The 23,805-nt window shown below is 30.8% G+C and overlaps 1 protein-coding gene across 1 annotated transcript in view; it reads left to right on the forward strand.

The window, feature by feature from the left end:
• The first annotated feature begins 6,753 nt into the window (after positions 1–6,753).
• Positions 6,754–23,805, forward strand: part of LOC119605335 (uncharacterized protein DDB_G0271670) — an 80,738-nt gene continuing 63,686 nt past the window's right edge. The window contains 2 exon segments of the mRNA XM_037958375.1: positions 6,754–7,079; positions 16,054–16,824. Coding sequence (XP_037814303.1) covers positions 16,675–16,824 — 150 coding nt within the window. The 5' untranslated portion in view covers positions 6,754–7,079; positions 16,054–16,674.

The raw sequence follows: 23,805 nt of genomic DNA on the forward strand, positions 1-23,805 counted from the left end.
AAACAATTAGTTTATTTTCTACGTTTTCTTTTCATTAAATCGCTATAACTTATTAATATGCATAATAAACAAAATAGCAACAACAACGACAGCATTAATAATACCAAAACTAAATGAATGAAACAGACTTATGAAATGGAAATATATGAGGAAAATAATAGGAATAGAAACAGGGGAATTTCTTAATAAAGGAGCTCTAAGGAAATTAAGAAAATTATTAAGAAAAAAAAAAACCTGCAAAGGGAAAGAATGATAGAGTCCTGTTTGGGGAACTTTTACTGTTAATAATTTAACGGCATATGTGGTAATTTCAAGCATTGTGCTCCTACTCCTAGTTAGTCTTTTAGCCAGCTTCCCTTTCCTACAAATATTTGTGCTTTATATTGAAAATGTGTCATCTTAATCATTGTCATTATCATTATAATTAATAATCAAATGGCAAACAATTTTGTTTGTTAAAAATAATTCTATAATTGTTTTCAAACTTATTGACTCATTCATTAAACGGCTTCATTTGTATTGAAACCTTAATAAATTTCTATTTCGATTGTTTTCGAAACTTTCAAGCTATTATGTTGTTGTTTTTTTTTTTTTTTTTTTTTGCAAATTTAAGAAATAGTTTCTTAACATTACATAACATTTAGTTGGGGCTCATTAAGCACAAAAAAAGTCAGTGACCCAATTTATTATATATATTCATCTGTTTGTAATTGAAAACTATGCTGTATGAGGAAGGGGAAGGAGGTAGAACATAATAATAACATTTCCTTGGAAATTTCTAAGCAACTGAAGAAAAAAATTTCAAGATTTTTTTCCCCATTTAGAATTGTTATTGTATAGAGGCTGGGGAACAACTGAAAGAGGTAACAAGCGGAAACAGAAGTTGATGAAGCACATTTACATTACAGCTAAGTGGAAGATTTTCTTAGAAAATTTTTAAAACGTTATGTTTAATAAAACATAAACTAGAGTAGAGAAAAAAATTATTTTAAACAAAAAAAAAATTAAATTAAAAAGGACCCACTGTGCAATTATTGTATATGCCATTTTCAGCTTAAATTGTAAATAATATTAACCTCTAACAAACCCTATAGCTTATCTCTCCCTTAAACCTTTGTAACAATCAAAATCTGCGTATATTTAAAAATTTACCACAGGGCGTATGATTGATATTAATTATGACTAATTTCAGAAAAAATCAAATAATTCTAAAACTATTTAAGAGATTTAAAAAAAAATTAACAGCACTAAATAGCTAATAAAATTTGTCACTAGAATTAATAAAAGAAATATACGAGGCTTGTCTTAAAAGTATTTTAAAATACCCTCAAAAACGAATATTTTTTTCAAAGCAAATATTTTCTACACAAAGTTGCTAGAAATATTTACTGTAAGGAAAACTAAAATAAATTTTGTTAAAATTATCCAATTTTTTTCCAACCCGCTTTAAAAGGTTCTAAAAAGCAATAATGTTCCCGTCCATTAGCTTGATACTTACAAAAAATAAAACAACTTCTTCTTCGCCTTTGGTAAACTAGTTATTTTCCCCTAACATACCTATTTTCTCTTAAATTTCGACACATACTCTTTTCACTTAAACTAGTTTAACTATTCAACGATTGACGTCATTAATTGGGCCATAAACTACAAATTGTGTCCTTTTAATAGCAAAAGGTTTGCTATGCTCTCAATATAAAACATAACAATGAAATATTATTCTCTCTCAATTAGTGAGGAGAGAGAGAACAACAACCAATTGTTTACTTGTTGTTGTTGTTCGTAAACAGCTGTTTTATACTACGGAGCACACAAACAAATAACTTTGTTTTGATATTAATATAACAGTTACTAACAGTGCTGTACATTAACAGTAAGATAGCGCGTCGTTTGCTGTTATATTTTGTGCTTAAGTTATAATCTCAACTATGTAACCTCAGAGTCTATAATATAGACTATAGTCCAGTCTGTAGACTAGTCCATAGTGTGGTCTATTCTATAGTCTAGTGTATAGTCTAGTCTATAGCCTAGTATAGAGTCTAGCATATAGTCTAATATATAGCCTAGTCTATATAGTAGTTTATGGCTTAGTCAATAGTCTAGTATATAGTCTATTCTGTAGTATATTCTATAGTCTAGTCTATAGTCTAGTCTATAGTCAAGTCTATTGTCTAGTCTGCAGTCTTGTCTAGCATATAGTCAAGCATACAGTCTAGTCTATATTCTAGTATATAGTCTAGTTTATAGAATAGTCTATAGTTTAGTCTATAGCCTAGTCTATAGCCTAGTCTATTGCCTAGTCTATAGTCTAGCCTAAAGTTCAGTCTAAAGTCTAGTCTATTACCTAGTCTATAGTGAAGTCTATAGCCTAGTCTATAGTGTAGTCTATAGCCTAGTCTATAGTATAACCTGTAGCCTAGTCTATAGTCTAGCATATAGTCTAGTCTATAGTCTAATATATAGTCAAATATATAGTCTAGTCTATAATCTAGTTTATAACTTAGTCAATGATATAGTATATAGTATATTCTATAATGAAGTCTGTAGTCATGTATAAAGTCTAGTCTATAGTCAAATCTATAGTCTAGTCTACAGTCTTCTCTAAAGTATAGTCTAGCATATAGTCTAATCTATCGTCTTGTCTATAGTCTAGTCTATAGCCTGGTCTATAGCCTAGTCTATAGTCAAGTCTATAGTCTAGCCTAAAGTCTAGTCTATAGTCTATTTTATAGTATATTCTATTGTCCATTCTATAGTCTAGTCTACAGCCTACTCCATAGTCTAATCTATTGTCTACTATATAGCCTAGTCTGCAGTCTAGATTATAGCCTTGTATAATATAACCTGTTGCCTGTATAGTCTAGTTTATAGCTTAGTCAATAGTGTCGTATATAGTCTATTCTATAATATAGCCTATAGTCTAGTCTATTGGTTTGTAGTCAAGTCTATAGTGTAGTCTATAGTCAAGTCTATAGTCTAGTTTATAGTCTAGTCTCTTGTCTAGTCTAGTCTCTAGTCTAGTCTCTAGTCTAGTCTATAGTCAAGTCTATGGTCTAGTCTTTAGTCTAGTCTATAGTCTAGTCTATAGTCTAGTCTATAGTCTAGTCTATAGTCTAGTCTATAGTCTAGTCTATAGTCTAGTCTATAGTCTAGTCTATAGTCTAGTCTATAGTCTAGTCTATAGTCTAGTCTATAGTCTAGTCTATAGTCTAGTCTATAGTCTAGTCTATAGTCTAGTCTATAGTCTAGTCTATAGTCTAGTCTATAGTCTAGTCTATAGTCTAGTCTATAGTCTAGTCTATAGTCTAGTCTATAGTCTAGTCTATAGTCTAGTCTATAGTCCAGTCTATAGTGTAGTCTACAGTCTAGTCTATAGCCTAGTCTATAGTCTAGTCTATATTCTAGTCAATAGTCTAGTCTATAGTATAATCTAGTCTATAGCCTAGTTTATAGCCTAGTATATAGTCTAGTCTTTAGCCTAGTATATAATCAAGTCTATAGTATAATCTATAGTCTAGCCTAAAGTCTAGTCTATGGTCTAGTCTATAGTCTAGTCTACTTTTATAATTCTGCACAGTTTTACATAAAGCTGTTATGACGAAAATTTCTGTTGTTATTATATTAAGTGTTAACAGCATCTGTTCAAAGCAGCAACAACAATCACACTATATATATTTTTAACTATGTATATTTTAAAACTTTTAGCCAAATAGAAGGTTTCTCTGACCTTGTACATACATCTGAATGTATACATGTTTGCTTATATCTAAATATATGTATACATAAATATATTTGGTTTTTTGTAAGGATTTAAAAGATTTTAATTGCTTAACATCTCTATTATACGCATATTGATCTTTGTTGAGGTGATGGTGGTTACATTTATATCTAAATCCATACATTCAAAGGGTTTAATGATGTAAATGGGGGTGTGTTTAAATATATTTTGTTGTATTTATTTATTTCTTTTTTTTTTAAAACATCGTCGCTATAATTGTTAGCAGTGTATGTGTTTTGGCTTAAATTGTATACATTTATTGATATCGTTATTTATCTGAGGATTTTTTCGTATTTATTTTTGGTTTTTTTGCTTTGAAATTCGATTATCATCGAAAGCTTGTTAAGCTTTTTGTGTGTAAGATATTAAAAATATATAATAGAATGAAATATTGTAGAAATTTTGGAAAAAACTGAACTAGAACTGAACTAGAACTGAACTAGAACTGAACTAGAACTGAACTAGAACTGAACTAGAAACTGAACTAGAACTGAACTAGAACCTGAAACTAGAACTGAACTAGAACTGACTAGAACTGAACTAGAACTGAACTAGAACTGAACTAGACTGAACTAGAACTGAACTAGAACTGAACTAGAACTGAACTAGAACTGAACTAGAACTGAACTAGAACTGAACTAGAACTGAACTAGAACTGAACTAGAACTGAACTAGAACTGAACTAGAACTGAACTAGAACTGAACTAGACCTGAACTAGAACTGAACTAGAACTGAACTAGAACTGAACTAGAACTGAACAAAACTGAACTAGAACTGAACTAGAACTGAACTAGAACTGAACTAGAACTGAACTAGAACTGAACTAGAATGAACTAGAACTGAACTAGAACTTAACTAGAACTTAACTAGAACTGAACTAGAACTGAACTAGAACTGAATTAGAACTGAACTAGAACTGAACTAAAACTGAACTAGAACTGAACTAGAACTGAACTAGAACTGAACTAGAACTGAAATAGAACTAAGAACTGAACTAGAACTGAACTAGAACTGAACTAGAACTGAACTAGAACTGAACTAGAACTGAACTAGAACTGAACTAGAACTGAACTAGAACTGAACTAGAACTGAACTAGAACTGAACTAGAACTGAACTAAAACTGAACTAGAACTGAACTAGAACTGAACTAGAACTGAACTAGAACTGAACTAGAACTGAACTAGAACTGAACTAGAACTGAACTAGAACTGAACTAGAACTGAACTAGAACTGAACTAGAACTAAAAGAACTGAACTAGAACTGAACTAGAACTGAACTAGAACTGAACTAGAACTGAACTAGAAATGAACTAGAACTGAACTAGAACTGAACTAGAACTGAACTAGAACTGAACTAGAACTGAACTAGAACTGAACTAGAACTGAACTAGAACTGAACTAGAACTGAACTAGAACTGAACTAGAACTGAACTAGAACTGAACTAAAAACTGAACTAGAACTGAACTAGAACTGAACTAGAACTGAACTAGAACTGAACTAGAACTGAACTAGAACTGAACTAGAACTGAACTAGAACTGAGAACTGAACTAGAACTGAACTAAACTGAACTAGAACTGAACTAGAACTGAACTAGAACTGAACTAGAACTGAACTAGAACTGAACTAGAACTGAACTAGAACTGAACTAGAACTGAACTAGAACTGAACTAGAACTGAACTAGAACTGAACTAGAACTGAACTAGAACTGAACTAGAACTGAACTAGAACTGAACTAGAACTGAACTAGAACTGAACTAGAACTGAACTAGAACTGAACTAGAACTGAACTAGAACTGAACTAGAACTGAACTAGAACTGAACTAGAACTGAACTAGAACTGAACTAGAACTGAACTAAACTGAACTAGAACTGAACTAGAACTGAACTAGAACTGAACTAGAACTGAACTAGAACTGAACTAGAACTGAACTAGAACTGAACTAGAACTGAACTAGAACTGAACTAGAACTGAACTAGAACTGAACTAGAACTGAACTAGAACTGAACTAGAACTGAACTAGAACTGAACTAGAACTGAACTAGAACTGAACTAGAACTGAACTAGAACTGAACTAGAACTGAACTAGAACTGAACTAGAACTGAACTAGAACTGAACTCGAACTGAACTAGAACGAACAGAACTGAACTAGAACTGAACTAGAACTGAACTAGAACTGAACTAGAACTGAACTAGAACTGAACTAGAACTGAACTAGAACTGAACTAGAACTGAACTAGAACTGAACTAGAACTGAACTAGAATTGAACTAGAACTGAACTAGAACTGAACTAGAACTGAACTAGAACTGAACTAGAAATGAACTAGAACGGTATTAGAACTGATTAGAGCTGCACTTATTCTTATTAACTAAAATTTGCTTAAAATTCTGCTAAATTTTGTCTTCACTATTAGAAAGTTACAAAAACAACTGTTCTCCCTAAACACTACTGTTCTTTGTGTATATGTGCCTTTGTAAGTGTTTGTGATTTGTTTACATTCTTAAGCTTGAGTAACAACAAACAATAATAAACAGAAAACTCGTGTTTATATTTTTACACTCTACTTGCCTTGAAGCGTTCTACATTTCCCTCTCACTCTCTTTCGCTATGTATACTAGACATAATGAAAACAATTAAACTTACACATAGTTATTAGTAAAGGACTATGTATGTAGGTGAAAAAAGAAAGAGAAACATGAACTGAAATTCTGTATGCTTTGGTGTTTGTTCTATGCAGCCAGGTAATGTAAGAGAAAATTACTTTGTTGTTGTTTAGTCTGCTTGTTTGCTTGTCTAACTGAAATTTCCCTTTATTATTTTTGCAAAAAATACTTGTTTTTGATGTCTATAAGTATACTTTGCTGTTTGTTATTGTTGCTCGCTTTTTATAACTGCTTTTAGAAGTAATGTGCAAAAATTTTGTTGTTGCTTTTTTTCCTTAGCTCGTGTTCAGTTTAAGTTTATTGGTGTAATCGAGCGGTCGTCTGGTCAATTGTGGTCAATTTGAAAGCGTGTCTATACGAGTGTGTTTGTGTGTGTGTTTTAATGGTTAAAAAACCAAGAGATATTATAAAAGTTTGCAGGTTTTACATGGAGTTGGGGGCCTGAATAAATAAATATAATTAATAAATTAAATAAAACCAACAACACACGCAATACACATAAATATGAAGAAGAAAAAAACTTACTTATTAGCACTCTAGTCAATTTATTTACCAGTTTTTTACATAAACTAAAAATAAATTAAAATAAATAAAAAAAATACGAAAAAAATGCCGACGGTAGCTGTTAATAAAAGGTGTTAGATAAATATTATATATACATAAATTATTAATTAAATAACAACAAAAAATTACTTAATTTATTAAAGGTATTCACACGTATCCTTAAATGAAAAGGAAGTGTTTTCAAACACCTAATATGTAGGTTTTTTCTAGGAAATTTTGTTTTATTTTTAAAATAATTCTTGGAAAATTTATTTGTATTTCTTTGCCCAATTCTATGTTATTTTTAGCTTTTTTCTTATAATACTTTTTTCATTTATTTTTATTTAACATCATCCCCCATATAAATCTGTATTTTATCTCTACTTCTCTTTTTCTTAAATCCACATCTCGTTAGATTCTCTTTATTCTGCAGCTCTTAAGTTGCCATGGCATCCATGATTTCCTAAACAGAGTTGGCGCTATTTTTATTGCTGATTTTAACGGCCTCTTTTAACACTTCTTTTATTTTGGGGGGGGGGTAGGCTGCTCTGTGATGCTTTCGTTTTTTCATTCCATCTTTCGCTACTATAACATTATCAGTTTGAAAATCATTGTTGTTGCTTTTCATCTCTGTACTATTATTAATATATAGTAGTATCCCCCATTTTTTTTTGTTGTAGTTTGTATCTAAACCAAGGAGCGAAAAACACAACTCTACCGCCTTCTTTGTACGTTTGCGTGGGCAACTGCGTCATTAGTGGTCTAGTCTCTGTAGACATTTAACGTAATCATACATTTTGTCGCATTGTTTACACTAAACATTCAAAAAATATAAAAAACATAAAAGAAAATATATTATAACAAAATTTTAATAACAAACTTTAATAAAAAAAAATCTAAAAAAAAATAAAAAAAAGTGGAAAATTAAAAAAAGAATATTTAAAATATATAAAAGAAAAATAATAATTAAAATATAAAAATAATTATTTAAATCTTGACAAAAATAATAAAAATCCCAAACTTCCTAAGAATTTTTCAAAAAAAAATAACATAAAAAAGTTTATTACTCATACGCCTGGCTTCCCAACAAAATAAATTAATATCAATCATACGTACAGTATAATTTTCAACAAAATTTTGTAAATCAAACACGTTCCGTTACACTAAATTAAGCAAAATTTTCAAAATAACTGTAAAACAAAGGAATAAAAAATTACGCAAAAAAAGGACATTTAAGGACTAATTAAAAATTATAATAAAATGTTTTTGATATTAAAACACAACAGAAAAACAAATTAGGGATCTATATATAATTCTAGTTCAGTTCTTGGCAAGTTCTACTTAGTTCAGTTTTTGTTCATTTCTAATTCAGTTCTAGTTCAGTTCTAGTTCAGTTCTAGTTCAGTTCTAGTTCAGTTCTAGTTCAGTTCTAGTTCAGTTCTAGTTCAGTTCTAGTTCAGTTCTAGTTCAGTTCTAGTTCAGTCTAGTTCAGTTCTAGTTCAGTTCTAGTTCAGTTCTAGTTCAGTTCTAGTTCAGTTCTAGTTCAGTTCTAGTTCAGTTCTAGTTCAGTTCTAGTTCAGTTCTAGTTCTAGTTCAGTTCTAGTTCAGTTCTAGTTCAGTTCTAGTTCAGTTCTAGTTCAGTTCTAGTTCAGTTCTAGTTCTAGTTCAGTTCTAGTTCAGTTCTAGTTCAGTTCTAGTTCAGTTCTAGTTCAGTTCTAGTTCAGTTCTAGTTCAGTTCTAGTTCAGTTCTAGTTCAGTTCTAGTTCAGTTCTAGTTCAGTTCTAGTTCAGTTCTAGTTCAGTTCTAGTTCAGTTCTAGTTCAGTTCTAGTTCAGTTCTAGTTCAGTTCTAGTTCAGTTCTAGTTCAGTTCTAGTTCAGTTCTAGTTCAGTTCTAGTTCAGTTCTAGTTCAGTTCTAGTTCAGTTCTAGTTCAGTTCTAGTTCAGTTTCTAGTTCAGTTCTAGTTCAGTTCTAGTTCAGTTCTAGTTCAGTTCTAGTTCAGTTCTAGTTCAGTTCTAGTTCAGTTCTAGTTCAGTTCTAGTTCAGTTCTAGTTCAGTTCTAGTTCAGTTCTAGTTCAGTTTTCTAGTTCAGTTCTAGTTCAGTTCTAGTTCTAGTTCAGTTCTAGTTCAGTTCAGTTCGTAGTTCAGTTCTAGTTCAGTTCTAGTTCAGTTCTAGTTCAGTTCTAGTTCAGTTCTAGTTCAGTTCTAGTTCAGTTCTAGTTCAGTTCTAGTTCAGTTCTAGTTCAGTTCTAGTTCAGTTCTAGTTCAGTTCTAGTTCAGTTCTAGTTCAGTTCTAGTTCAGTTCTAGTTCAGTTCTAGTTCAGTTCTAGTTCAGTTCTAGTTCAGTTCTAGTTCAGTTCTAGTTCAGTTCAGTTCAGTTCTAGTTCAGTTCTAGTTCAGTTCTAGTTCAGTTCTAGTTCAGTTCTAGTTCAGTTCTAGTTCAGTTCTAGTTCAGTTCTAGTTCAGTTCTAGTTCAGTTCTAGTTCAGTTCTAGTTCAGTTCTAGTTCAGTTCTAGTTCAGTTCTAGTTCAGTTCTAGTTCAGTTCTAGTTCAGTTCTAGTTCAGTTCTAGTTCAGTTCTAGTTCAGTTCTAGTTCAGTTCTAGTTCAGTTCTAGTTCAGTTCTAGTTCAGTTCTAGTTCAGTTCTAGTTCAGTTCTAGTTCAGTTCTAGTTCAGTTCTAGTTCAGTTCTAGTTCAGTTCTAGTTCAGTTCTAGTTCAGTTCTAGTTCAGTTCTAGTTCAGTTCTAGTTCAGTTCTAGTTCAGTTCTAGTTCAGTTCTAGTTCAGTTCTAGTTCAGTTCTAGTTCAGTTCTAGTTCAGTTCTAGTTCAGTTCTAGTTCAGTTCTAGTTCAGTTTCTAGTTCAGTTCTAGTTCAGTTCTAGTTCAGTTCTAGTTCAGTTCAGTTCATTCTAGTTCAGTTCTAGTTCAGTTCTAGTTCAGTTCTAGTTCAGTTCTAGTTCAGTTCTAGTTCAGTTCTAGTTCAGTTCTAGTTCAGTTCTAGTTCAGTTCTAGTTCAGTTCTAGTTCAGTTCTAGTTCAGTTCTAGTTCAGTTCTAGTTCAGTTCTAGTTCAGTTCTAGTTCAGTTCTAGTTCAGTTCTAGTTCAGTTCTAGTTCAGTTCTAGTTCAGTTCTAGTTCAGTTCTAGTTCAGTTCTAGTTCAGTTCTAGTTCAGTTCTAGTTCAGTTCTAGTTCAGTTCTAGTTCAGTTCTAGTTCAGTTCTAGTTCAGTTCTAGTTCAGTTCTAGTTCAGTTCTAGTTCAGTTCTAGTTCAGTTCTAGTTCAGTTCTAGTTCAGTTCTAGTTCAGTTCTAGTTCAGTTCTAGTTCAGTTCTAGTTCAGTTCTAGTTCAGTTCTAGTTCAGTTCTAGTTCAGTTCTAGTTCAGTTCTAGTTCAGTTCTAGTTCAGTTCTAGTTCAGTTCTAGTTCAGTTTCTAGTTCAGTTCTAGTTCAGTTCTAGTTCAGTTCTAGTTCAGTTTCTAGTTCAGTTCTAGTTCAGTTCTAGTTCAGTTCTAGTTCAGTTCTAGTTCAGTTCTAGTTCAGTTCTAGTTCAGTTCTAGTTCAGTTCTAGTTCAGTTCTAGTTCAGTTCTAGTTCAGTTCTAGTTCAGTTCTAGTTCAGTTCTAGTTCAGTTCTAGTTTAGTTCTAGTTCAGTTCTAGTTCATTTTAGTACAGTTCTAGTTCAGTTCTAGTTCAGTTCTAGTTCAGTTCTAGTCAGTTCTAGTTCAGTTCTAGTTCAGTTCTAGTTCAGTTCTAGTTCAGTTCTAGTTTAGTTCGTTCAGTTCTAGTTCAGTTCTAGTTCAGTTCTAGTTCAGTTCTAGTTCAGTTCTAGTTCAGTTCTAGTTCAGTTCTAGTTCAGTTCTAGTTCAGTTCTAGTTCAGTTCTAGTTCAGTTCTAGTTCAGTTCTAGTTCAGTTCTAGTTCAGTTCTAGTTCAGTTCTAAGTTCGTTCTAGTTCAGTTCTAGTCAGTTCTAGTTCATTCTAGTTCAGTTCTAGTTCAGTTCTAGTTCAGTTCTAGTTCAGTTCTATGTCAGTCTAGTCAGTTTAGTTCAGTTCTAGTTCAGTTCTAGTTCAGTTCTAGTTCAGTTCTAGTTCATTCCTAGCTCAGTTCTAGTTCAGTTTCTAGTTTAGTTCAGTTCTAGTTCTACTTCAGTTCTAGTTCAGTTTCTAGTTCAGTTCTAGTTCAGTTCTAGTTCAGTTCTAGTTCAGATCTAGTTCGGTACTAATTCAGTTCTAGTTCAATTCTACTTCAGTTCTAGCTCAGTTCTAGTTCTTTTTGAGTTCAGTTCAAGTGATATGTATAATTATATAGACTTAACTAAATAATCACATTTTCAAAATAGTCACTAAAATGATAAAATTCATATTTAGACAAACCCAACAGGACGTATGATTAATATTGAGTTGGGTTAAGTGCACAGATTGCTGTAATTTTAAAAGAAACGTAACAGTATGAAAGCCATCAGTTAGGGATAGTACTGAGGAATTAAAAAAGGACATTTTGTGGCCTAATAATTTATGATGTTTAAACGAATTTGTTTCTTTTTATTAATCTATCTATGTTCTTTTTATAGCTCATAAGTTTATAAAATATATTTATTTTTTAATGATATTTTTTCTTCATTTTGGTTTATTACTACAATAATATTATTACTGTTCTTATTATTTAAATATGCTGTTATTTTAATTTAAAAATCTCTTTAGTCCTAAATTTTTTCACATTTTTTCCATTAAATATTGTCACAAACTTTCACTTACATACATATGTATGTTTTGGGAATTTAAACAATGTTTTATCTTTTATCTACTTTTTGTTATAAATTTCAAAGAAGCACTTTTAAACATACAAATATTGTGTTAAATTTTCTTTTATTTTTTCAAAATGCAAATAAGTATTTGTTTAAAAAACAAATGACCCCATTTGCTAGCTTTACTATGTCTTCTTCCACTCTCTACTTGGATCTTATAAGAGAAAGTCATTTGAAATTCAAAACTGTTACTTGAAATCGTAAAAAATGACTGTAAAATAAACATAAACTATTTGAAATGAAATTCAAAAAAGAAACACAAGTTTTCTTCTTTAACCCCTAACTATGATTAATTCCCAAAACGAACGAGTTAGGTCAAGGTTTTTCATTTGCTATATAATGCAAAAAAAAAAAAACACAAACTAATACTACTGCTTCTCTTCTGCATGACTACTGGTCTTTAACTTACATTTATCATCCGAAAAAAAATTATAAGCAAATGACCATAAATAATATAACAAAATAACAACAACAAAAACTAGCAACTAATAAATACTAAAACAACAACAGAATTACTCAATTAATAATTGTAAATATAACAAAAACAACAACAACAAAAGTGTTATTAACATGTAATCATAAAAATGAGACATAAAATAATGAATAAATAATAAAAAAACCAGAGTTGGGGGTAGTGCACTAAATATTTAGTGCACTAATGTTTTCACTAAATCCCACTATAGTGACAACATTTTGATTTTCCACTATTTTTCATCACTATAGTGGTAGTGAAACATATCGTAACTACCACTAAAAAAATTAGTGGTAGTGAAACATGTTTTAACTACCACTAAAAAAATTAGTGGTAGTGTAAAATTTTTCCACTACCACTAACCATTAGTGGTAGTGAAAATTTTGCACTACAATAAAATAGTGCAAATTTTTAACAGTCACTACATGAATGCTTTAATTATATTATATGCACTAAAATCTCAAAAAAATAGTGTTTATAAAAATATTTCAAACAAATTGAAAATATAGTCAAAATATTTTCATTTTATTATTTTTATTGCATAAAAAAATTAAATAAAACTTAAAATTTTTAAAGGTGTTATCACACGGCATGTATTTTACATATGTACTGTCAAATTTTCCATATGTAAAAGTTGTACATATCGTCTGATACATATGAAACATTGCATATGTAAAATACACATGGAAATATATATGTAATTTTTTATCAATTAGAGCATGCTCTATTTTTCTATGACAAACATAAACAAAACAGCTGTGTGTTTTAATGAAAATTCCTTATTTTTTTGTATAATTATTTTCTTATGTTTTTTTTATTACTACTTTAATATTAGTCTTAATTAATTTAATAAATAATAAAAATAAAAAAATATAAAATAATTCAATATAATGATATGTTTTTGAGTCCCATTAACATTAGTGAATGATTATATTTTTCCACTATCCTGTTAGTGGAGAAAAAAAAATTGCACTAAGCTGTAAAAAAAAGGTTTCTCACTATCACTAAATTAATTTTAGTGAAAATTTTTCTTTTACCACTACCACTATTGCTTAGTGAGGCTGTTATTTTTCAACTCACCACTAAATAGCTATTAGTGATAGTGAAAAATTTTGCACTATCACTAACTTTTAGTGGAAACTGGAAATTTAGTGCACTACCCCCAACTCTGAAAAAACAACAATGGTGTAATATTATAAAATAAGTAAAAATATAGACAAATTCCTTTGTATATCACAAAAAGAATACAAGACAAAAAAATAATAAAAAACATACAACTTTCTTACAAAAATAATAAAACAAACAACAAGCAAACTAATTTCTTTTACTCACACTAGTTTTTATATGTATTCACCCATACAATTATTCATACATACGTATTACTAAAGAGTAAAAGTACTCTAAATAACACAACAAAACTAAAGTAACATAGGTTCAATTCTAGTTCAGTTTCATTTCAGAATTAGTTCGGTCCTAGATCGCTTCAGTTCTAGTTCAGTTCTAGTTCAGTTCTAGTTCAGTTCTAGTTCAGTTCTAGTTCAGTTCTAGTTCAGTTCTAGTTCAGTTCTAGTTCAGGTCTAGTTCAGTTCTAGTAGTTCTAGTTCAGTTCTAGTTCAGTTCTAGTTCAGTTCTAGTTCAGTGTCTAGTTCAGTTCTAGTTCAGTTCTAGTTCAGTTCTAGTTCAGTTCTAGTTCAGTTCTAGTTCAGTTCTAGTTCAGTTCTAGTTCAGTTCTAGTTCAGTTCTAGTTCTAGTTCAGTTCTAGTTCAGTTCTAGTTCAGTTCTAGTTCAGTTCTAGTTCAGTTCTAGTTCAGTTCTAGTTCAGTTCTAGTTCAGTTCTAGTTCAGTTCTAGTTCAGTTCTAGTTCAGTTCTAGTTCAGTTCTAGTTCAGTTCTAGTTCAGTTCTAGTTCAGTTCTAGTTCAGTTCTAGTTCAGTTCTAGTTCAGTTCTAGTTCAGTTCTAGTTCAGTTCTAGTTCAGTTCTAGTTCAGTTCTAGTTCAGTTCTAGTTCAGTTCTAGTTCAGTTCTAGTTCAGTTCTAGTTCAGTTCTAGTTCAGTTCTAGTTCAGTTCTAGTCAGTTTCTAGTTCAGTTCTAGTTCAGTTCTAGTTCAGTTCTAGTTCAGTTCTAGTTCAGTTCTAGTTCAGTTCTAGTTCAGTTCTAGTTTCAGTTCTAGTTCATTCTAGTTCAGTTCTAGTTCAGTTCTAGTTCAGTTCTAGTTCAGTTCTAGTTCAGTTCTAGTTCAGTTCTAGTTCAGTTCTAGTTCAGTTCTAGTTCAGTTCTAGTTCGAGTTTCTAGTTCAGTTCTAGTTCAGTTCTAGTTCAGTTCTATTTCATTTCTAGTTCAGTCTAGTTCAGTTCTAGTTCAGTTCTAGTTTCATTCTAGTTCAGTTCTAGTCAGTTCATTTAGTCTATTCAGTTTCAGTTACGTTCTAGTTCAGTTCTAGTTCAGTTCTAGTTCAGTTCTAGTTCAGTTCTAGTTCAGTTCTAGTTCAGTTCTAGTTCAGTTCTAGTTCAGTTCTAGTTCAGTTCTAGTTCAGTTCTAGTTCAGTTCTAGTTCAGTTCTAGTTCAGTTCTAGTTCAGTTCTAGTTCGTTCTAGTTCAGTTCTAGTTCAGTTCTAGTTCAGTTCTAGTTCAGTTCTAGTTTTCAGTTCAGTTCTAGTTCAGTTCTAGTTCAATTCTAGTTCAGTTCTAGTTCAGTTCTAGTTCAGTTCTAGTTCAGTTCTAGTTCAGTTCTAGTTCAGTTCTAGTTCAGTTCTAGTTCAGTTCTAGTTCAGTTCTAGTTCAGTTCTAGTTTAGTTCTAGTTAGATTCTAGTTCAGTTCTAGTTCAGTTCTAGTTGAGTTCTAGTTCAGTTCTAGTTCAGTTCTAGTTCAGTTCTAGTTCAGTTCTAGTTCAGTTTCTAGTTCAGTTCTAGTTCAGTTCTAGTTCAGTTCTAGTTCAGTTCTAGTTGTGTTCAGTTCTAGTTTCAGTTCTAGTTCAGTTCTAGTTCAGTTCTAGTTCAGTTCTAGTTCAGTTCTAGTTCAGTTCTAGTTCAGTTCTAGTTCAGTTCTAGTTCAGTTCTAGTTCAGTTCTAGTTCAGTTCTAGTTCAGTTCTAGTTCAGTTCTAGTTCAGTTCTAGTTCAGTTCTAGTTCAGTTCTAGTTCAGTTCTAGTTCAGTTCTAGTTCAGTTCTAGTTCAGTTCTAGTTCAGTTCTAGTTCAGTTCTAGTTCAGTTCTAGTTCAGTTCTAGTTCAGTTCTAGTTCAGTTCTAGTTCAGTTCTAGTTCAGTTCTAGTTCAGTTCTAGTCAGTTTAGTCAGTTCTAGTTCAGTTCTAGTTCAGTTCTAGTTCAGTTCTAGTTCAGTTCTAGTTCTGTCCTAGTTCAGTTCTAGTTCGGTTCTAGTTCGGTTCTAGTTCAGGTCTAGTTCAGTTCTAGTTCAGTTCTAGTTCAGTTTTAGTTCAGTTCTAGTTCAGTTCTAGTTCTGTCCTAGTTCTGGTCTAGTTCTGGTCTAGTTCTGTCCTAGTTCTGGCCTAGTTTTGTCCTAGTTCTGGTCTAGTTCTGGTCTAGTTCTGTCCTAGTTCTTTTCTAGTTCTGTTCTAGTTTTTCTCTAGTCCTGTTCTAGTTCAGTTCTTGCTCTTTTCCAGTTTTGCTCTAATTCTAGCTCAGTTCTTGCGTTAGTTAATATTATTTAAATAAATATTAATCATACGTCCTGTTAGCTGAAATTAAATTTTAGATATTTGTACATAATCAAGTTTAATGGAACAAATTTAATATGAAAATTAATAGGTTTATACTATAATGAATAAGGACAAAATTTTCCACAGGAACTATAGTTTGTGTTACTATTCAACAGAATGCTATCCATCAATAGTTTACTTGTAAGAATATATTAAAGAAAATTGGCAAAAAAGACATAAAACACAATAACAATAGAATACTTTGTAAGAACAAGAAATGAAGGAATAGAAAATAAATAAAAAATATTAAAGCCTATGAAAAGCAGCAAAAAATAAACAAAAATTATAGCAAATAAATTGAATACAAATTAAGCACATGAGCCTTTAAACAAATAAGTAAAAAAAACAAGGAAGGAGAGAGGGCAGAATACTGTATAGTCAACAAAAACATTAAACCTCTTAAATAAACCAGAAATAATGTTTATAAAAACCAAAAAACTTGAACAAAATTTCAGCAAAATTCGCATAAAGGCTCAACTAAAGAAATTAAATAGAAATTAAAAAAATAATCAAAAAAATCTAAAAAGCTCAACTTCTCTTAACTATACTTATCATCATTAAGCAACAAAAGCAATATTTTCAACAAAATTTTTATAAAATTAATAAAAAATACAATAATTTATAAAAAAAAAATAATCAACTTTCTTAAAATATAAAATTTATTTAATAATTTTATAACATTAATAATAATTCACCTATAAAAAAACCATGCCTTTTGGTCGTAAATCACCTTTTGAGGCCTTGGCCTTGCCAGGTGTTATGCTGGCCTATAAATACAGTCAATTTCGTCAAAGACGTCGCGAAGCGGCCAGTCGACGTGTTACCGAACGTGAATTATCAGCTCTGCATCATAAAATTGTAAGTAAAAGTTTTAATACTAAATTTATTATAGAATAAATAAAATTATGTAATCTAAACTGTTTTTTCTTGTATTAAACAAATATCAAAACTATGTAAATATATTTTACTTCTTTTAAAGTTATAATCAAACTTAGCAAACATTACTTTAGAATGTGTGTCGGTTAGAATCATCATACAATATTAGCAAATATATACTGCACTCAGCTTTTACCAACAATACAAACCAACATATTCCCATTTTGGAAATGGTTTTCCCTCATAAAAATGTTCCAGTAAAATTTCAAAATTATTGCTAGATTGCTTACGTTTTGCACCCTGCTGTATATAACTATCTAGCTTTCTTGTCTAGCAAAACCTACATAATATTCAATTGATTTATAATAAAGTTCTTTTTCTTAATTTTTCGATTTTGCCCACACAGGAAACACTGGTAAGAGGTTGTAGTTTAAGCGCTGTAAAATTATCACAAATATTGCAAAAAAAAAATTAAAGCTATTTAATAAAAACCACAAAAAATTAACAACTTAAAGTAAAATTAAAGCTAAATAATGAATTCCACAAAAGTATAGCATGTTTTTAAGGATGCATAACAATCATAATATTTCATATTATAGCTTAAGAGAAGGAATTTGAATTTCATAAACATTTTAGCCAAAAACACCACAATAATACTTTAACCATTACAGTTTGGACTATAGTTCAGTCGATAGTCTAGTCTAAGTACTTTAACCATCATAGTCTATAGTCTAGTCTATAGTCTAGTCTATAGTCTAGTCTATAGTCTAGTCTATAGTCTAGTCTATAGTCTAGTCTATCGTCTAGTCATAGTCTAGTCTATAGTCTAGTCTATAGTCTAGTCTATAGTCTAGTCTATAGTCTAATCTATAGTCTAGTCTATAGTCTAGTCTATAGTCTAGTCTATAGTCTAGTCTATAGTCTAGTCTATAGTCTAGTCTAGTCTAGTCTATAGTTCTAGTCTATAGTCTAGTCTATAGTCTAGTCTATAGTCTAGTCTATAGTCTAGTCTATAGTCTAGTCTATAGTCTAGTCTATAGTCTAGTCTATAGTCTAGTCTATAGTCTAGTCTATAGTCTAGTCTATAGTCTAGTCTATAGTCTAGTCTATAGTCTAGTCTATAGTCTAGTCTATAGTCTAGTCTAGTCTATAGTCTAGTCTATAGTCTAGTCTATAGTCTAGTCTATAGTCTAGTCTATAGTCTAGTCTATAGTCTAGTCTATAGTCTAGTCTATAGTCTAGTCTATAGTCTAGTCCATACTCTCTATAGTCTAGTCTATAGTCTAGTCTATGGTCTTAGTCTATAGTCTAGTCTATAGTCTAGTCTATAGTCTAGTCTATAGTCTAGTCTATAGTCTAGTCTATAGTCTAGTCTATAGTCTAGTCTATAGTCTAGTCTATAGTCTAGTCTATAGTCTAGTCTATAGTCTAGTCTATAGTCTAGTCTATAGTCTAGTCTATAGTCTAGTCTATAGTCTAGTCTATAGTCTAGTCTATAGTCTAGTCTATAGTCTTGTCTATAGTCTAGTCTATAGTCTAGTCTATAATATAGTCTATAGTCTAGTCTAGTCTATAGTTTAGTCTACAGTCTAGTCTATAATCTAGTCTATATTCTAGTCTATAGTCTAGTCTATAGTATAGTCTATAGTCTAGTCTATAGTCTAGTCTATAGTCTAGTCTATAGTCTAGTCTATAGTCTAGTCTATAGTCTAGTCTATAGTCTAGTCTATAGTCTAGTCTATAGTCTAGTCTACAGTCTAGTCTATAGTCTAGTCTATAGTCTAGTCTGTAGTCTAGTCTATAGTCTAGTCTAGTCTATAGTCTAGGCTAGTCTATAGTCTAGCCTGTAGTCTATTTTATAGTCTAGTCTATTGTCTAGTATATATGCTCTCATCTGTGGTTTAGTTTATGGTCTTTTTATAGTCTATTCGGTATCTTTCAAGAAATTTTTATTTTAAATTTTATTATTTTCCAATAAATTTGCACCTGATAAAATTTTCCTTACTTAATATCGATTAAGTTTTTCTTGTCCATAAAAAATATCATTAAGACGAACAAAAAATACTACTTTAATTTAATTTTAGTCAACAGCCATAAATAAAATAGATAAGCATCATTTATTCCCCTGAAACAAAAAGACCCAAACTGAAAGCACCGTCTTAAAAAATATACTTAAAAGTAACGAAAACAAACTGTAGCAGCAACAGCAGCAGTAGCGGCAATATGAAAACATTTACTACCATCATCAAAGTACAAAAAATAAAAAAAACTACTTAAAGATGTTAAGGTGGCCTCTTATAGCAACGCCAGCCAACAAAGCAGGACAATAAAGAGGAAAGAAAAAGGCTAAAAGAGCAAAAACAATAATACTTGTACCTTTAGCAGAATAAATAAACTTAAAGGTACTGACTGCTGCACAACATACAAACATCTTTGAATAAATTTCTGTGGGTAGCCTGCTAAAGGACAAAGGTCAATATGTGTTTGCTACATACTTAGGTTTTATATGTCTGTATTAAATAGTTTATATATTTTTTTGTTACAGCTTTTATAGTATATGTAGATATCTTTTTATGTAAAGGATAATGTGTAGAAAATTTAATTTTTAAAGCTTAATAAAGCAACCACAATAGTTACAACAACAAACTGAATGAATGACGAATAGAGGAAACTACAGACAGCCATAGCAGTTTGTATGACAGTCATTGAGTAGCCAGGTCTTTGTTTTAGTTGTTTTAAGGATGTAAACAAAATATTGTGAGAGCAAAACAATACATAATAATGATGTTTTAAGTGGCTTTCTGAGAGATTTTAAGAGAAAACAAAACAAAAACTTATTGTCTTTGATCTTAAAGACAATTGTGAATTTTTTATTTTTAATGAATTGATTATTCTTTAACAGAGTGTCGAAACAAAGGGTAGAAAATAAATTAATGTCTAAAAAAGGCTATAGATTGAACCATAGACACTAGAGACTAGACCATAGACTAGACTATAGACTAGACTATAGACTAGACTATAGACTAGACTAGACTAGACTATGACTAGACTATAGACTAGACTATAGACTAGACTATAGACTAAACTATAGACTAGACTATAGACTAGACTATAGACTAGACTATAGACTAGACTATAGACTAGACTATAGACTATACTATAGACTAGACTATAGACTAGACTATAGACTAGACTATAGACTAGACTATAGACTAGACTATAGACTAGACTATAGACTAGACTAAAGACTAGACTAGACTATAGACTATACTATAGACTAGACTATAGACTAGACTATAGACTAGACTATAGACTAGACTATAGACTAGACTATAGACTAGACTATAGACTAGACTATAGACTAGACTATAGACTAGACTATAGACTAGACTATAGACTAGACTATAGACTAGACTATAGACTAGACTATAGACTAGACTATAGACTAGACTATAGACTAGACTATAGACTAGACTATAGACTAGACTATAGACTAGACTATAGACTAGACTATAGACTAGACTATAGACTAGACTATAGACTAGACTATAGACTAGACTATAGACTAGACTATAGACTAGACTATAGACTAGACTATAGACTAGACTATAGACTAGACTATAGACTAGACTATAGACTAGCCTATAGACTAGATAGACTATACTATAGACTATACTATAGAGTAGACTATAGACTAGACTATAGACTAGACTATAGACTAGACTATAGACTAGACTATAGACTAGACTATAGACTAGACTATAGACTAGACTATAGACTAGACTATAGACTAGACTATAGACTAGACTATAGACTAGACTATAGACTAGACTATAGACTAGACTATAGACTAGACTATAGACTAGACTATAGACTAGACTATAGACTAGACTATAGACTAGACTATAGACTAGACTATAGACTAGACTATAGACTAGACTATAGACTAGACTATAGACTTGGCTATAGACTAGACTATAGACTTGACTATAGACTAGACTATAGACTAGACTATAGACTAGACTATAGACTAGACTATAGACTAGACTATAGACTAGACTATAGACTAGACTATAGACTAGACTATAGACTAGACTATAGACTAGACTATAGACTAGACTATAGACTAGACTATAGACTAGACTATAGACTAGACTATAGACTAGACTATAGACTAGACTATAGACTAGACTATAGACTAGACTATAGACTAGACTATAGACTAGACTATAGACTAGACTATAGACTAGACTATAGACTAGACTATAGACTAGACTATAGACTAGACTATAGACTAGACTATAGACTAGACTATAGACTAGACTATAGACTAGACTATAGACTAGACTATAGACTAGACTATAGACTAGACTATAGACTAGACTATAGACTAGACTATAGACTAGACTATAGACTAGACTATAGACTAGACTATAGACTAGACTATAGACTAGACTATAGACTAGACTATAGACTAGACTATAGACTAGACTATAGACTAGACTATAGACTAGACTATAGACTAGACTATAGACTAGACTATAGACTAGACTATAGACTAGACTATAGACTAGACTATAGACTAGACTATAGACTAGACTATAGACTAGACTATAGACTAGACTATAGACTAGACTATAGACTAGACTATAGACTAGACTATAGACTAGACTATAGACTAGACTATAGACTAGACTATAGACTAGACTATAGACTAGACTATAGACTAGACTATAGACTAGACTATAGACTAGACTATAGACTAGACTATAGACTAGACTATAGACTTGGCTATAGACTAGACTATAGACTTGGCTATAGACTAGACTATAGACTAGACTATAGACTAGACCATAGACTAGACTATAGACTAGACATAGACTAGACTATAGACTAGACTATAGACTAGCCATGGACTAGAATAGACTAGACTATAGACTAGACTATAGACTAGACTATAGACTAGACTATAGACTAGACTATAGACTAGACTATAGACTAGACTATAGACTAGACTATAGACGACTATAGACTAGACTATAGACTAGACTATAGACTAGACTATAGACTAGACTATGAGACTAGACTATAGACTAGACCTATAGACTAGACTATAGACTAGGCCTGGCTAGACTATAAGACTAGGCAATGGGACTAGACTATAGACTAGACTATAGACTAGGCCATGGACTAGACTACTAGACTAGACTAGGCCATGGACTAGACTATAGACTAGACTATAGACTAGTCTATATACTGACTCGACTATATAAGAGGACTGGAAGCTAGACTATTAACTAGACTGTAGAGTAAGCTTATAGACCAGAATATAGAATAGACTAGATTATAAACTGCACTATATACGTGAATATAGTCGACACTAGATGATCTACAGTCCTGTCTGTTATATAACAATTTGCTATAAATAAATTTATTTTTTTTTTTTTCAATAAAATTGAAAGAACGCCGAAATTTTTATTGATATTACCATATTTTGCAATCTTTTTAACAACATTTTGGCTAAAATGCATGATTTACGAAATTTATAATTTGGCCAAAGTATATATTGTATTGTCTTACAAAGGAAGCCTTAAGAAAAACATTCGATTTATGTAGATAAATCAGCAAAACTTTATTTAGTGGTTGGGTGGCTGTCGGTGTTCTTTATCTAAGGTTTAAAATCAACTAGAGAACAAAAACAAAACTATATGTGGGTCTTATGTGGCACAGGAAACTATTTACAACATTTTATAGTTAAGAAAAAACAAAAATATTAAATTCCTGGTGCCTTTATTATTTCATTGTTTTATAAATTTATATAAAAAATATAAAAAAAATGTGTCGGTTTTAAGCCAAATGGCAAACGGCCACTGTTTTTGTTATTCTTCTTATAATTTCTTACTTCTTTTTAGGCTACAAAAAGTCTGCTTTTGTAAGTTAAAAGAAACAATTTAGGCAAAATTTGTTTGCGTTTTTTTATAATTTTTGGTAATTTCTGTTTAAAGTGGGATTATTTGTTATAGAGACTTTAAGGAAAACAAAAACTGCTATGGGCCACCAACGAAGTCAAGGTTATTTACAAGTTGGCTAGAAGAAACTTTAGAATAATTTGAGCTACATTTCATTACCTTAAAAACAGAAGGTAAAAAATATTACAAAATATTATAAACGGGCTATAAATCATAATTTTTATAGTTCTTCAAAGAAAACATCTATAAAGAAGTGTCTTAATGAAAACGTAAAGATATTTGTTTTCGTCTTAAAGTCTGTTTCAGGCTTATCGTCAAATTTTTATCGATTTTTTGTAATAAAACTCATTGTTTTAATTACAATGCTGCTGCTGCTTTGTTTTTCTTAATGAATAGGACGACATGTGGAGCGTATGATTAATATTTAATTAATTTTAATTACACATACGTGCACATTTTATTTTGCTTCAAAAGTAATTTTATAGATTTTATATTATAAGACAAAAACTTAACTGCTTACTTCTGAAATTAAAGGAAAATTTCATCCACCATCATCAGATTTACCCTTCACATAATTTTTCACAATTTTAATACAACATTTTTATTTCTGTATTTATTTATTTATTCACTTCATAAAATCCTTAAAACTTAAATAGTTTTATTATTTTTTATATACGGCGCCCCTTTAAATTTGTTGGTCACAAACGTCGTTAAAGAACTACAGATTTTATTATATTTTTCGTTTTTTTTTTTACTAATAAAAATAAGACCAATAAAAAAAATCTCATGAGCTATAAAAAGTGGTAACATGTTAAGCTAAAGCAAAAAATCCCAAAAGAATTTACATTTTTTATGTGCTTTTATAGAGTTTTTGCTTAATATATAGTACATGGCAAGACAAAGGCAAAGGGTCCTAAAAGGAAAAACTTGAAATGTAACGCTTCATCTTACAGTTCTAGTTCAGTTTTACTCTGTTCTAGTCTGTTCTAGTTTT

The sequence above is a fragment of the Lucilia sericata genome, unplaced genomic scaffold (genome assembly GCF_015586225.1).
Source record: "Lucilia sericata isolate MDLA Ls3-8-SP2 unplaced genomic scaffold, ASM1558622v1 Contig000476F_arrow, whole genome shotgun sequence".
Classification (NCBI taxonomy): domain Eukaryota; kingdom Metazoa; phylum Arthropoda; class Insecta; order Diptera; family Calliphoridae; genus Lucilia; species Lucilia sericata.